This window comes from Gadus morhua, chromosome 8 (assembly GCF_902167405.1).
Source record: "Gadus morhua chromosome 8, gadMor3.0, whole genome shotgun sequence".
NCBI classification, from domain to species: Eukaryota; Metazoa; Chordata; class Actinopteri; order Gadiformes; family Gadidae; genus Gadus; species Gadus morhua.
The window spans coordinates 7,355,772-7,371,513 of NC_044055.1; the positions used below are offsets into that span (position 1 = coordinate 7,355,772).

The window sequence follows — 15,742 nt, forward strand, 5'->3', positions numbered from 1 at the left end:
TCAGCATATGGCCTCCGTATTCTTACCACCCCTCTCTCTAACCCATGCCATGTTCCTGACCTGGAGCAAATGGCTTGGTTCCACGTCAACCTATCAACCACCACAGCTTCTGTCTGTCAGGAGACGGGCACAACATGTAGATGTTTAGGCCTCTGCAGCACCACACAGACATTTGAGTCCATCCACAAACCACCCAAAAAAAGATAATGGATGCTCGCCAATTTGCTCACTACTGCATTGTGGCGGCATATTTTCGAAACCTTTATTTTTTTTGTCTCGCTTCCTCCCTCCAGAGATGGAGGCCCAGCTGGCGGAGACTGTGGAGCTGGTGACCAGCGAGGGGCCAGAGGAGGACAGGCCCTCGTCCCCCATGGTGGCGAGCCCTGTGGCCGGCCAATCAGCAGGACCATCTGTCGCAGCCAGTGGAGAACTCAAAAGCAGGTTGGAGACGCACTGAACTTGCATTGAACCACGGGAAGGCTATATTTGTTTTTCTTCTTTTGTAAAAGAAAAGGCTGAATCTGATGTGTGCGTTTGCATGTTTATTCCTGTCTCCGTGTTGGGTGCATAGTGGACCTTTTACAATGCATAGTATGGCATTCTCGCTACCCCTAACTCACTACAATGGTTGGATTAAATAGAAACATTGAATCCGAAAAAAAATATTATTTTAATTAATTCATTTAAAAAAAATAATTTCAACTTTTTCATGAACGTGCATTGACTGGGGAAATGTCCTTGAATATGTGTTGGCCCTTAGCTTACTGAATGCATAAACTACGACTTCCCTCCTGCGACACACACGGTCAACAATCAACCAATGCCCTAGGCTTCAGGTGCTGTCCCACCATTGCTGCTGAGCCCTATTTAATCGAACCCTGGAGCATTTCTACGAACTGTACAGTTTATCTAAGATGAACACTTTTTCATACTCTGGTGCGGACCAAACCAACAGACTCTTGTCCGCTGTAAAACTGGTCTTCAAAGTGAACTCTGGTCTGGTTTGCTTTCGGTGTGAATGTGGTGCGACCCAACTATAGGAAGCAAACCAAAAACAAATGCATCGTGGGTTGAATGTACACGTTTGCTGCTAAATGGAAAAAATTATTACTATTTTGCGAGGTATACGTACATTTATCCAAGATTAAAATTAATCAGACTTGGTTGAGGGAAGAGCCCTAGATGTGAAGGAGCCATAATGGTGAAGCAGACCCTAACAAGGGTATTTTAGACCCCACTACTAACGTTAACAATGAAGAGGAGCTGTAATCATAAAACTCCTTTCTGTTAAAGCATGTTATATATATTTGCCGATTTTCTTTTAATGACGCAGTAGGGGGTTACGTTATGCATTTTGTTGATGTTGTTCTGTTTTACTATATGGGCATAATTTGTAATGCGAGGCAGGCCCAGGCACAAAAAGTGGAGTTCTGTTGAAATTCAAGCCCACCAGTACTTTTTGCTGTTGTGCTTCAGTTAATTTCCTCAAATCCAATTTCAGTTTTTCCCTTCATTTGCTTAAATCTAATTTCTGTTTTTGCCTAAAGAATACTGTTCGTATTGTTGTCAAAAGGCTGGTTCGTTTCATCTGCTGCAATTTAGCCAATTGATTTTGCTCGTTTTTTTTCCTTACAAAATTCTCAATAAATAAATTAGATTTCCCTATTTATTTGACTAATATAAGGAAAATATTTGTTTGGTGAAGGCCAGATCACGGTTGAACTACGCGCTACATTATGAGAGCCCTACAGCTTTTTTATTTTTTGTAGTATGTAGCAATTTGGTTATCCGTTCAGCCAAATATTTGTTTATCGTATATTTGAATACTGAAACGCCATCTTATGCGGGTCCCTAATTGAAATCAATCAAAGGTCGCCACCAGTTACCCACACAGCACGCTTTAATAGGCCTGATTCCCTGGTGAAGTACGGGTACTACAGCCCAGTGTGCGTTAGTCCAGGCAAGCACAAGGGGCAACGACCGAAACGGCGCCATAACTCACTTGTACATCGGACAGCCGACAGTTGTCTCTAAGACTTGTATGCATAAGCATGGCCCAGGCCGGTCGTCAGACAATGGCGGCGGTGGCTTCCCAGATGCCACTCTGTTAAAGGTTGTAATCAATCTGGTGGCCTGACGGCACGATCGACGGTGCTGATGGAACGCTGGCTGGCAGCGTCTCCAGGGATCTTATTAACAGGGCCATCTCTTCCCCTAGAAAGCTGATAAATATTTACTGGCTGCTTTATGCCCTCCGCTCTCCGGCCTTTCTCTCCGCCGGGCCTGCGCGCACCTGCCCACTTCAGAGTAACCGTGGTCGGACCGGCCGGCTTGATTGTCGCGGCCAGCGCCACACCGGCTTGCCTTGTTTACCACTCAGAATTTTGGCGGGGGGGGGGGGGGGGGGGGGGGGGGGGGGAAGCGGATAGCCGCATAGCGGCACACGCAGCGCTCTGTGCTCGGTTTCAGACGCAAGCGGCAGGGCATTATGTATACATGTACGGCCGCTCAGCCAATCCGATCGCGCGGAGGAGGAGGAGGAGGCCTTAATTTGCGGTGACATGCACGGCACTGTAACAAGTCACAGTGGTTATGTATTATTCAACACGCCCTTCTGTCTCTCTCCCTCTCTCCCTCTCTTTCTCTCTCCCCCTCTCTTTCCCCCCTCGCCTGCTTCAGCGAACGTCTCTGTGCCTTCTGTTGCTGTGGCGGCCGCAGCCTTCTGGGTCAGGGGGATCTGCGAGTGTTCAGCGTGGCGCCCGAGCTCTGCGTTCCCCACCACCGCCGCAGAGACGGAGAAGGAGGAGGTGAAGTAGGCGGAGCAGCAGCTGAAGGAGGAGGAGGAGGAGGAGAAAGCTCCACGGGGGACGGCAGTGAACACGACAACAGTACTCCGGCTCCCCAGGCCACCTCAGGACAGAGGGACAAGCTGAAGTAAGTGGAGGCCCGGCTGAACGCACACACCGTCACCAAGGTGCTCTGGCCGCCCGCCACCCCCGGGCCGGGGCAGTCACCTGTGATAGGGGTACCCCTGTAGTCGCCTAATGAGGCGGGTTGGAATCAGAGGCGCTGGCCGCCTCAACGGGATGACCCTGGCCCGGCTCACCGTGTGGGCTGGACCGCGTCTGGGGATTGGTTAGCAGGGTGGGGGTGGTTGAGTCAAATTTAACTGAAATTGAAAGTCTCTCAAGTTAGTGCTGAGGTGATATAGCCTAGCACTCCATCGTAGGGCTGGGCGATTAATTGAATTTTGATCGCGATTACCGTTTCAGCGACAAACAATCACAAAATTAACATAATCAAGATATATATTTTTTTTATATAGAAAGAGCAGAACAGCTGGATACATATCTGTGTATTATTTTAGATTGGATTCTTTCTGGCCATTTTGTGCATTTTCTTTAAGGCGAGACACGGCAGGCAAAATCATCGATTTTTCAGTCACTGGTCAATTTTGATATTTTGGGCTATTTTGCACCATTAACATGTAATGTTTCGCACAAAAGAAAAAAAAAAAAGTCAAAACGAAACATTTAGGTGTTTGTTTTATTATAGTTTGTCAACTTGCGCCTCTGAATTTGACAGAAGATTCACCAAACGTTTGCTTTATTACGCACCGTTTCAAATTACAGCCGGTCTCTGTCATATGTGTTCCGTGGTATCATTGGAAAGCACTCGATCTGCTGCACAACATAAAACTGATATCTGATTGGCTGGACTCGATTTCCGACCGGACGATTGGTTCGAATGTATCACGTGGTATGCTCTCAAGCTTGGTTGGCTTTTGCCATAAGAATCTTTAAAGGCCGTTTTCTCAAAATGAGTGTTTTTCCCTTTTTAGGTGCACATTTCTCAGCCTATGTAGAACCTAGGTACACCACACTTCCCAGTTTCACACATAGCATTGTTATGAAGACATCTACACATGGATTTATTTATAAATTGTTCCTGGCCAGATTTATGGGTCATTTTACCTGGAAATCATGGCGAAAATAGGGTTTTTAAGGCCATGGATAGTATATTTTGATTTCCCAGGTCATAAAAGCAGATATCCTAAAATCCATGTGAGGATTTTTTGTCATTTGATATATAAACAAAATAAAAAAATAATTTTGGTCCTGGCTTTATCACAGTTTAAGATTCATGCACCGGAAATATATGCAAAAACGTGCATATTTAATGAGATCCCGCCTAATTAGCATAATTAAATATGCAAAATTCAAAAACTTGTAATACATTTTTTTTCTTATAATGATGTATGTAATCAACTGGTAAAGTTTCATGGTGATCCCTTGTATTTAAAAATTTTACCCTATTCACCTGCCATGTCTGGCCTTAAGGCGAAATTTCAACGTTTTTTTTGGGAGAGACATGCTGAATAAATACAACATGTTTTCAAACTCAAATATAATCGTTAGAATAATCGTGATTTCAATATTGACCAAAATAATCGTGATTATGATTTTTCCCATAATCGGGCATTCCTACCATCGTTGTTTTTCTTTTTTATTAACCTCATTATGAATACACAGTTCCCTTTTGTTTATGTACATCGTTTTGAGGTAGAAAGTAGGCATAGCCAGCATTCGGGCTTAAAGGTTGCCTTGAGTTGGCGGATCCCAATCATACGCATCGCACTTGGGGTCTAAATTGGGGATCTTGTGTCCACTGTGGCTGCCAGGCCGCGGCAGTCACTGTGTGTGTGTGTGTGTGTGTGTGTGTGTGTGTGTGTGTGTGTGTGTGTGTGTGTGTGTGTGTGTGTGTGTGTGTGTGTGTGTGTACACACATGCGTGAACATGCACACGGGGCCAACAAAGGACCCTCCCTGGACTCCCCTGGACAGCTGCCTAATTTGTTTCGCTTCTTTGGAACCACCAGAGCGGCTCCCCTGGGCCCCGGTGACGTAACGCGCGGCAGAGAGCAGCGCGGCCGTGGCAGGCTGACAAGCCAGCCATAGATTGTGTTGTTGTGTCGGGGGCCTTTGCACTGGCTTGACCAGAACCAGCCCATTAAAAATGCCGCTCGCCGATTGGTCAAGTGGAAAACAGGGGGTTTGAGGGTGTGGCCAGGGGTTCTGTCGTCGAGGCGATTGTTTTGATTCCGTGAAAGATATTGAGTGATTGGTAATATAGAGGTGGGGGTACCTATGACTACACCAGGGGCTCCGTCTTGCAGAACTACCACCATCCTCCCAGACACCCCAGTTTCTTGGTTTTGGTGGTTAAGTTTGTTGACTAGACTGGGGGGCTTTTTATTTTATTATTATGCTAATTACCCCCCCCCCCCCCCCCACATCTTCTGCATGCTCTGTAGTTCAGCGGTTCAGGCCAGGGACTCGGCGAACCACTTCCTTTTCAGCAGATTTCATGAGACCGAACAGCCAACCTCTTGTATACACGCCAGATACAACGGGTCCCTCCTCCTCCTCTTCCTCCCCTTCCACCCTGTAGCTCTTTCACTGCTCTCCAGCCTTCCCCTCTGCTCATTCCTTCTGTCTTCATCCTCTCATCTTTGTGTGCAAAATAAAAAAAATTGATTGTGTCAGGGTTGCAAACATGTGATCGAGTGAAGGCGTTCTCGTCAAGCTTATTATAAGAGATTGCAAAAATATTGTAATGTAAAATCGTTATATATATATATATATATATATATATATATATATATATATATATATAGGCATCCTTTTGGAGCAGGAGAGATCATTTAAATAGTAGGGAGTCATGCATTGTTGTGGAGAGGCTGTAGAAAATAGGTTGTTTGGCCGATGTTTATTAACTCGCCCAGGTAAGGGAAGTCTCCCACGCATTAGACAAGTTTTACAATAATAGCTGCCCGCTAGGAACATCAGGACATCACAACTGAAAGGGAAATGTGAAGCAGCATAGTAGTGCTGCTGTGGTGCTGTATTAAAAACATGGAAGGTGCCAGGAAACGGGTGGGAAAGCCGTCGGGAACTACGCTCTATAGTGTTATGGTTTGGTCAATATTCCTACAATCCGCCAATTACAAAGTACCCTGCCCGAAACAATAGAGTGATACAAACGCAATTTAACTGGATTTAATTGAAATGGATTTATTATTAGACACAGTTTCGAAGTGTATCCTGCGAGTAAAAAGCAGGTAACAATCTGGGTGAACAGCCAAGCGTTGGTGCGGGTGAAATGCAAATGGACTGTTTTAAACGGATTCAAACTGACTGTGGACGTGCACATTAGTAGAAACTATCATTGGTGCGAAAATAAACAAAAGTACCAAAATCGATTTACTTGGGAACTCGCTTGGATTATTAATGCACGATCCCTCCTTTAATTGATTGAGTAACTTACTCGCAGCTGTATTGAGCCTGCTCCAACTCTGCTCCTTGTTTCAGTGGATCCGAGAGGCACGACGAAGGAACAGACCCGGCCAGCCGCTTCTGGGACGAGCTGTCTCACGTCGGCTTCCCCCAAGACCCGGACGTCCGATCTCTTTTTGCGTCGGGTACGAGAGCTCTCCCTTCCCCCCCCCCCCCCCCCCCCCCTGAACTATAGACCCCTTGTTGTTGCCGCTTCAACCAACATTCTCCCTGTTCTCTTGTCTTGGCACCACAGGGCAGTGCTGGGCCCACCAGAGCTGCGGGTTGTGGTCGGAGGGGGTTTGCCAGGGCGAGGGACAATCTCTGCAGAACGTGGACAGAGCCGTTGACTCAGGGAGCACAAAGGTGAGGCCGGTGGGGGGGGGGGGGGGGGGGGGGGTTTACGATGTGAGCGCCACGCTCGGCGGACCAATCGGTGATAACATCGTCGGTAATGTGCCAGGGACAGCGGGGATAGGGTGTCTGCGACAGGCAGGCAAAGTGGGGCGGGATGGATCAAAGCGTCTTGGTAAAGGTCGGATCTCTCAGCTGTAAAACGGAAAAGGTCACGCCACTCAATGGCGCAGAGCCCTCTTGGCAGCTTGGCTGCCAACGCTGGCGGAGTTTAGCCCCTCAGCTCCCTTGATTGTGTTTGCCACCCCCCCCCTGCTCTGCACTACGCCTCCCCTGCGGCCCTGTAAACGCGTCAGCACTCCTTCTCCGGAGTGGCTGTTAGCCTACACTTGTACCACCAAGGGAGGCTAAAGAGGAAAGGTAGCTCAAGCTGAAGCCGCTAAATGTGTTGTCTTTGGCTGTTGGGCGGAGGCGGGGTAACTGGATTCACTTGGAGCTTAAAAAACCAGACCATGAAGCATCGACAAACCCCTCGTCAAGTATTTATTTATCACCGTCATGTGAGTTTGATTGGTTACGGAGTCCAGTCTTAATTTGGTTTGAGAAATGGTGGCCGAAGTGCATTTCTGTAAATGTTGTTAACCTGAGCCGAAAGTAAACAAAGGTCCTCCCGTCTCCCTTCACCAGCACTGTGCATACTGTAAGCGCCTTGGAGCCTCCATAAAGTGCTGTGCGGAAGGATGTGCTCAACTCTACCATTACCCCTGTGCCGGGGCGGCTGGGACCCATCAGGACATCAGGAGCCTGTCCTTACTCTGTCCAGAACACGTCCAGCTTGCCATCCACAGATGTAAGGAGCCAAACTTGGGAAGAACTGTAGTTAGATCTTCATCTTGCTTTTAAACGTCAAGTGTCCTCAATCGCTTATGCTTCCGGGGGCCTGCATCTAAAAGACTTCTCTCTTTGTCTCTCTCTGTCTCTTTCCTTCTCTCTTTCTCTGTCTCTCTGTCTCTCGCTGTCCTTCTCTCTGTCGCTCTTTCCCCTCGCTCTCTATTTCTCTCTGTCCGTCGCTCTCTTTCTCTCTGTCTCTCTTGTCTCTGTGTCTCTCTCTCTTTGTCTTTTATTCTCACCCTCACTATATGTCTGTCTCTCCGTCTCTCCGTCTCTCTGTCTCTCTTGTCTCTGTGTCTCTCTCTCTTTGTCTTTTATTCTCACCCTCACTCTCTCTCTCTGTCTCTCTGTCTCTCTCTCTCTCTCCCTCCCTGTGCGTAGTTGCGGACGAGGTGAACTGTGTGTTGTGCGACAGCCCCGGGGACCTCCAGGACCAGCTCTTCTGCACCAGCTGCGGCCTGCACTACCACGGGATGTGTCTGGATATGGCCGTGACCCCGTTGAGGAGGGCAGGCTGGCAGTGCCCCGAATGCAAAGTCTGCCAGACGTGCAAGTGAGTCATTCCCAAAGGGTGACGCCTACTTTAGGTGACCTTTACCCCCAACCCTCGCCTCCCACTGCTCTACTGCTCCAAGAGTCATAGCCCTGCTCCGGCAGCACCACCGCAACCAATTTCTTTTCTTTCTCTTTATTCTCATATTGCTAATTTTCTCCCAGGCACCGTGCAGCCACGCCGGTTTGTTTACCCCTCTGTGGGCAGTGTGCAGAGTAACTGTTGCAGCCCGGAGCCCGGTGCTTTAACTCTTGACCTTATGTGTGTAGTGTGTGGGTAGTGCTGGCAACACTGCCTTCAGTTTGCCTGCTAGCACACATTAGCCTTGTAGAAACTACAAGGCCAAATAGGCATAGGGAGATTAGATTTGTCGGTCACGTTCATCATTTAAGTGTTTACCCATTCGTTTGCTTAGAATTTGCATTCTTGCAGAGTGAAGGAGTCTCTCGTTTGCATGAGGTTGTAATTGCATGTTTACTTACCTGATTACATCAGCCTTCTGCACGGCACTTCTGTTTCTGTATTTTCCGATTTTTTTTAATTTGTATTGGTTATAATCTTGCTGAAAATGCGACTATAGTCTATTGGTGGTTTATCGCTCAATGCAGCTTTTTTGTCATATGTTTAGATAACTGTCATTTGACAACTCATTGATCAGTGCCTAAAAAAGTGCCTTTATTTTCTCGAAGGAAGAAGGAATGCTTCCCATGAGGGGGATTTCAATTATACAAATCAAGCAGCTCATTTCACCATTGTAGTATTCTAGCTAAATTGTCTGATAAAGCACAGCAACTAGCAACAGACATTATTACTTGTCACGCATTATACCTGACGGATGACATTGCAATTTCTAACAAAATACACTATGATAGCTCTTAGATCATATAGTTAGGCTGAAGATCTAGCCTAAAGCAAATTCTAATTCAGTCTATATCATGAATTAGGCTTTTATAGGCTATTAACCATGTGTAAGAGGCAATAATACTTTGGGTCAAAAACCGTATTGACCCGAATATGAGACGACCTGCCTTTCTCGAGACTCAATTCTGGAAAAATATCTTTGGAAAAATATGTATATTTTTTTAATAAATAAAAATAATACTGTTGCATGTGGATAAGAACATCCAGGATGCTCTTCCCGCCTGTCGGGCACTGCAGGAAAATAACCTCTGCTAAGATCACGGATTCCAAGCGTTTCTTAGGGCAGGAAGTGCGTGGAAATTATGTACAGTGTACGCAATTAGCCGTCTACTAATGTAAGCCACTGTTGTGGTGTGTGAGCAAGGTCTCGGGAGACCGATAAGTTGAGTCGAAACCTTGCTCGCACGCCACAACAGAGTAGGGGGCAAACAAAAACACTTTCGCTCAAACTACAGTAACCGTTAGGGCCAAGCCCTTCCAAGAGATCTGAAGCCGTGAACGAATAGGACGATCTGTGGTCTAGCGGTGTACTGTACACTGAACCACTGGAACCCTGAAACAACGGCGTAGGAGCAGGGCGACCTCCGGGTTCCAGCAGGTAACTCTGCTAGACCTGGATCACTTGGACCGCTGAGTAAGCCTTCCGCTCCCCGCTTTAGATCGCTTTAATGCACTTTGTGGGCTTTCAAGACATTAGCGTGTACACTAAAAACACATCAAAATGGGCAGGGATTACTGGTGAAAATGGCTATCTGTTGGTTCTCTGTAGTGCATTTTGAATGGCTAGACGTTGAACAAGTTGGTTCTATACACTGAAACGCTTCATTGACATTCCTGCATCTTTTTTGTTAGATTTGCGGGCTCTGATTAAATGATGCAAAATATACGCAATCCCGCCCTGAAATTCAGGCCCCACCGTCATTGATATTCTGTCATCCTGCTTGAACTGCCATTGGCTAAGAATTTAATGAAGGGGTTGAGATCATACTAAATGATGTCACACTGTAAAATAATTGGATTTGCGGGTTATTTACATAATGACTGTCCACTGTAAACATGTATTTTCCTCTAGCAAATTAGGGCGATAAATAATGCATGAATCTGGATTCCACCATAATGCTGTTTTTAAGGCTCGAATTTGTGTTTTGGTTATTCTTTTGCAGAGTTCACTGCTTACTATTCCAAACCTACTAGCTGACACAAATATTTCAAATGTACATATTTTTTATTTTTTTGCACACTGCACTCTTTTAGCACAATCAGTGTTTGAGTGTGTAGCAGTGTTTACTTTTGCGTGTACCAGAGTAGGGGGAATGGGGGAAGTACTCATTAGTTGTCTCTGGCTTTGTGTACAGGAATCCTGGGGAGGACACCAAGATGCTGGTGTGTGACATGTGCGACAAAGGCTACCACACCTTCTGCCTACAACCTGCCATGGATTCTCTTCCCACCAACGGCTGGAGATGCAAGGTACCATACTGGAATGTGTTTGACGTTTCTTTCTAGTTTCTTTTCCTAGACTTACTGATCCATTTTCCGTTTTGTTTTTATGATTTGTTATTTTATGCAACCCAGTTAAAATGAAAAGAAAACGTAAAAAAGAAAAATTCCTTCATTAGGCCCCCCTTCGTAGGCCTGTCACAGAGCCATTGCCAATGTGAATATGACCTTTTGCCAGTTGATCACTTGAACGCTTCCTGTGGTTAAGAAGTGACTCACCCTGGAATATCTTTTAAAGGCTGCCGATGAACCAGATAATACTGCATGTGCGCATGCGCGACCGTGTCTGAGTGTTGTGTGTGTGTGTGTGTGTGTGTGTGTGTGTGTGTGTGTGGTGTGTGTGTGTGTGTGTGTGTGTGTGTGTGTGTGTGTGTGTGTGTGTGTGTGTGTGTGTGTGTGTGAAGGCGAAGATGTTAGGGCGGGGGGGGGGGGGGGGGGGGGGGGGGGGGGGGGGGGGGGGGGGGCTTGTGTGTGTGTGTGATATTAATTGCCGTATTGACCCGAATATGAGACGACTCTTTTTTTCAAGACGACAAATTTTTGGAAAAATATAATATTTTCTATTCATAATTATTTTTCGTTTTAATAAATGATAATTGAAGCAGTCCCATGTGGATAAGAACATCCAGGACGCTCTACCGTCCATACACTCCCAGAGAGGAGAGAGATGTGGAGGGTTGCGCACACACGGCGTTAAAGAAGGAACTGCGTGCGTACCCTCCACCACCACAGCCCGCCCTTCCGCTGTCCCTGTGGCAGCGCAGGTGGCTGGCCCCGGCACCACGGGGGGGGGGGGTGGGCTTGTTAATGCGGCATTAGCAGCCGGGCCAGACCCACAGAGCCGCGGCCTCTCCTGTGTAGCAGAGGCACCAGGTGGTGTGGTGGAACACATCACCACCACCACACGTCTCTGTTTGACTCAGTGCTGGGGGCCGAGGGGGCGTAGTGGCGCTGGGGGATGGGCGTACTCGTTGCTCTGCACTCCTCTGTTCTGCTGTGCAAAACCGCCTCTCCCCTTCCTCCTCCTCCTCCTCCTCCTTCCTCCCCTTCCTCTCCTTCAAGCGCGCCCTATCCCCAGCACGCACCCCCCCCCCCCCCCCCCCTTCCACCCTACCCTACCCCCACATCCCATCCCAGCCTTACCCTGCAGGCAGCCACGTTCACAAGGCAGCCGCCGTCTCCATGACTCGGGAAATGAATGAGAGAGAGAGCGAGAGAGAGAGAGCGGGAGAGAGAGAGCGGGAGAGAGAGAGAGGGAGAGAGAGAGAAAAACATGACTCATCGCTCATATTTCAGCGCTCGCACTCTCTCGCACGCCCCCAGTCAGCCAGTCAGCCAGTCAGCCAGTCAGCCAGCCAGCCAGCCAGCCGGCCAGCCGGCCCGCTTGTCGGATGCCTTATCTGTTTTGTTTACAGTGTGTTTGGGTGGAGCCGCCGAGCGTGCGGGGCGCTGATGCACGTCTACAGCGCGGTTTAATCAGAGCTATTAGAGTTGACCCCGGGCACGAGGAAAGGGCTGTTAATATGTCACTGTGGCAGATGAGGCCAGTGTGTGCGGGGGGCGGGGGAGGGTAAACTAGTGATCGCCACTCGCGATAAGCCACTCCCGGCCTTCTGTTTTGAAATCTTAATGACTTGCACGTGTTCGCGTTATGTCTGGAATTATTTCCAGAGTTTAGTGTTGCGACCCTCCACTGTGGCTGGCTGGTGTTTTTTTTTTTTTTTTTTGTGTTTCGTGAGCAGCTCTCCGGCTATAGGGAGCCAGCTGCTGATGCGCTGCTGCCCTCAGCCTTATGTCAGCTGTGCCGGGCCACAGTGCTGACTCTACCGTACTCGCACGTTTTGAATAGAACGACACCCACCTTGGGGAATGCATAACACGCCTCAGACTGCGTAACATCTCTTTGACTTCCACTGCTTGTTCTTATCATGCATATCATGATTATATTGTTTTGGTTCTTTATATTGCATCCTTATGATGTCTTGTTAAATAATACCCTGTTTACAGAGTCAGGGGTCCCTGAATGTCTCTGGCTGGGTCAGTGTGAGTGAGGTGATGATGTCATGCTCTTCGTCGCCCCCCCCCCCCCCCATGCAGAACTGCAGGGTGTGTGTGCAGTGTGGAACGAGGACCAGCGGCCAGTGGCACCACACCAGCCTGCTGTGCGAGAACTGCGTGCAGCATCAGGACCCCAACCTGTGCTGCCCGCTGTGCGCCTGCGTCCTGGACCCGGAGCACCACAAAGACCTGCTTTCATGTCACCTCTGTAAAAGGTAACGACCGTCTCAACATTAAAGTGTTCATAGTCAATGCTGCCGCGCTGTAAACCGGTCCCTCATAACCCCTTCTGGGGCGGGACGTTCCCCAGATGTTCATTTAATCGGATTCCCATGGGGGTATGGATGGTACACCTGGTGGGTGTGTACGTCACAGTACAAATACCCTGAAAGACGGTATTCCAAAGGGTTTTCCCCCTCGGGGCGACTACGTTGAAACTCCCCCCTCGCCTCCACTAAGCCCCTCCTCCCCTCCCCTCCTCCTCAGATGGCTACACCTGGAGTGTGAGCGTCAGAACTCAGGCCAGGCAGGCGTCCACCCCAGGGAGGACTACGCCTGCTCCAGCTGCAGGCCCCCTGCTGCAGACATGGACGTCGGCCCGGAGCCCAGCCCGCAGCCCGCCTCAACGCACATAAACCCTGAGAGCGGCCCGCAACCAGCCCACAAGCACACGGACCTCCCGTCGGACGCCGCGCCCTCGGCGGCGCCGCCTCCGCCGCCACCGCCGCCGCCGCCGCCTCCGGACATGCACAATGACCCCGAACCGGAATTACTCTCTGTCCCGTCGCACTCAGATCCAACGCCTGTCAAGGCCGCCGTCCAGGAGGAGAGGCCGCCGTCGGACGCCACGACGCCCGGTGAGTCATCACTCTGTCGGGGTAGATCCGTGCGACGCAAAGAGTGTGTGTGTGTGTGTGTGTGTGTGTGTTTGTTTCCTAGAAATTCTATTTTCTTGCTTGGGCATGCGTCTTTTTTTTTCTGCAGGGACATTTTATTGCCCTGGCAGGTGATCTCCTGTGTGTGTGTGAATCGTTACTCGTTGAACTTGTATTGCAAGGTTATTTGTACTGCTGGATACTATGGATTCAATGCTGCTCCTCTCCTCGGATAATCTAAAAGCACACAGAGACACACGGGCGTTGTGGTTTTTATTGTCGAGACTCTGCAGACATGGATTTGGTGCCCGTCTAGCCAGTGTTGTGGTGTGTGTTTGTGTCTGTTCGTTTGATTGCCTGCCAGGCAATCCCAGGTCGAGGAGTGTCACAGAAGTTTTTTTTTTGTATTTATCTTTATCTTTGTTTCGTGTGGCGGCAGTATTGGACTGAGACCACAGACGAGCACTCCCTCTGTCTCCTGTTACTTATTTCTCAGTGGTGTCTCACATCAGAGTTGCAGGCATTAATTACGCCTTCCTAAGGCCTCACCAATAACCAGATGGTGTTGCGCTAGCGCTAGATTAAAGCCATTCCTCTGACTTTGTATCTCTTGGCTTTGAAAATTAAAAAAGCACTTGGTTTCTCCCCCCCCGCACCAGAAGAGGTAGTGGTTGCCTGCCTGTCTTCACAATCCCGATTGATGTTCTCTTTATAACCTGCAAGAACACCTTGCCTACTTTTACTTTTGTGGATTGTTGTGGGAAAGTTACGCTGGTTTGTGCAATACCACAAAATGAATTTCCTTAACCTCCCCATGAGGAATGGCCGTCCTAGCTCTTTATTCTGTTTCTACCAGTGTTGGATTTTATAATGAATCAATGGTTAACGCTTCATTCCGCATATATAAGCAAAAACAACATTAGCTTCAATGTGGCAAATCAAAAGGTGTGTGTGTGTGTGTGTGTGTGTGTGTGTGTGTGTGTGTGTGTGTGTGTGTGTGTGTGTGTGTGTGTGTGTGTGTGTGTGTGTGTGTGTGTGTGTGTGTGTGTGTGTGTGTGTGTGTGTGTGTGTGTGTACGCTTGAAAAGCATATCTTTACTGTGAACCAGTCCACTAGTTCGCACTGCAACTGTACATTTTCCTTTCGGATTATGTTGCTTGCTTTACGCTACAGCTGAGATGCCACTAGCTGCACCCATCCAAATTAAACAAAGATTCTGACACGTTAATTTGCACTAAATGCATTCCTTCTGAATACCGACTGCGAATGGCGTCATTGTTTTGTCGGCACCTCCTCGAAGGATGCCTAGATTGGTCGAACAAAGGCAATGCTGTAATTGTTCAGTCAACAATACCAAATGGCTGTACACAAACGTATGCGCTGCTATGGCTCTGCACCAGCACATCCCTTTACAATGCCCGTTTCCACAGCCACCGTGACCTACTTGCGCTGCAGGTTACCCACCGCGATGTGAACACAGTACTTTATTCTATTATTTTTTTTCCCAGAAGCTCAGTGACTCAGTTCTTCGGCTGTTTGGCTGGTCACACCGATGAGCGGAAGGGGGAATGATATGTTTGGCTCGGGGACCGGGGGGGGGGGGCGGAGCGGGGGGGGGTGTAGCGTAGCGTAGCTCACGCCACCCGCTCCTCCGGTCTAGACGGCGCGCTCCCGTCGGCTAACTAGAGCAGTCGGTGCTAGGTGAGGCGACATCAGATATTCCCGTGCGACAGAATGGCTGGATCAGCTGTGAGCCCGGCTCAGCTTCCGTTGGCGTCCGTGAGGCCTTCCAGGATCTTCCGTGTGTCGGTTGACTAGGTTGTTGTTTTCCCTTTTACCGCGGCCCTGAACCGGTCTCGGATATTAACAGACACAAGGCTATGCTCTCTCCGCCGGGGTTGTAAATAAATGTTGTTGTTTCCCCCCCCCCCCCCTCTCACATCACTCAGTGTCTTGACAGGGTGGGCTGCATCGCTAAGGCAACCCACCGGCTTAGCGGGGGCATGCACGGCGGGGGGGTCGGAGGGTTAAATTAACAGCACATTCATTATTTGTGTTTGGATTTTCCAAAACGTGAAGCTGCACTGTTATTCCTTTGCGACGCAGCCCTTATTTTGAATTGTTCAAATCTTGACACAAATCGCACACACACCGTGCCTCCCAAAGAAACGCCCTTCTGATTTATCAGCGTTTGATTTTTAACACAATCCTCACCAATACCAGCAAAGCGAGCCTATTTATGCCGTCTTCGTTTGG

The 15,742-nt window shown here is 48.6% G+C and overlaps 1 protein-coding gene across 1 annotated transcript in view; it reads left to right on the forward strand.

Annotated features, from left to right (window-relative positions):
• The window catches only part of kmt2cb (lysine (K)-specific methyltransferase 2Cb), a 78,459-nt gene that overhangs the window by 11,712 nt on the left and 51,005 nt on the right, over positions 1 to 15,742 (forward strand). Inside the window, 9 exon segments of the mRNA XM_030362609.1 lie at positions 294 to 441; positions 2,680 to 2,934; positions 6,371 to 6,480; positions 6,591 to 6,700; positions 7,376 to 7,538; positions 7,961 to 8,132; positions 10,409 to 10,523; positions 12,651 to 12,826; positions 13,098 to 13,468. Of these exon segments, the coding sequence (XP_030218469.1) occupies positions 294 to 441; positions 2,680 to 2,934; positions 6,371 to 6,480; positions 6,591 to 6,700; positions 7,376 to 7,538; positions 7,961 to 8,132; positions 10,409 to 10,523; positions 12,651 to 12,826; positions 13,098 to 13,468 (1,620 nt within the window).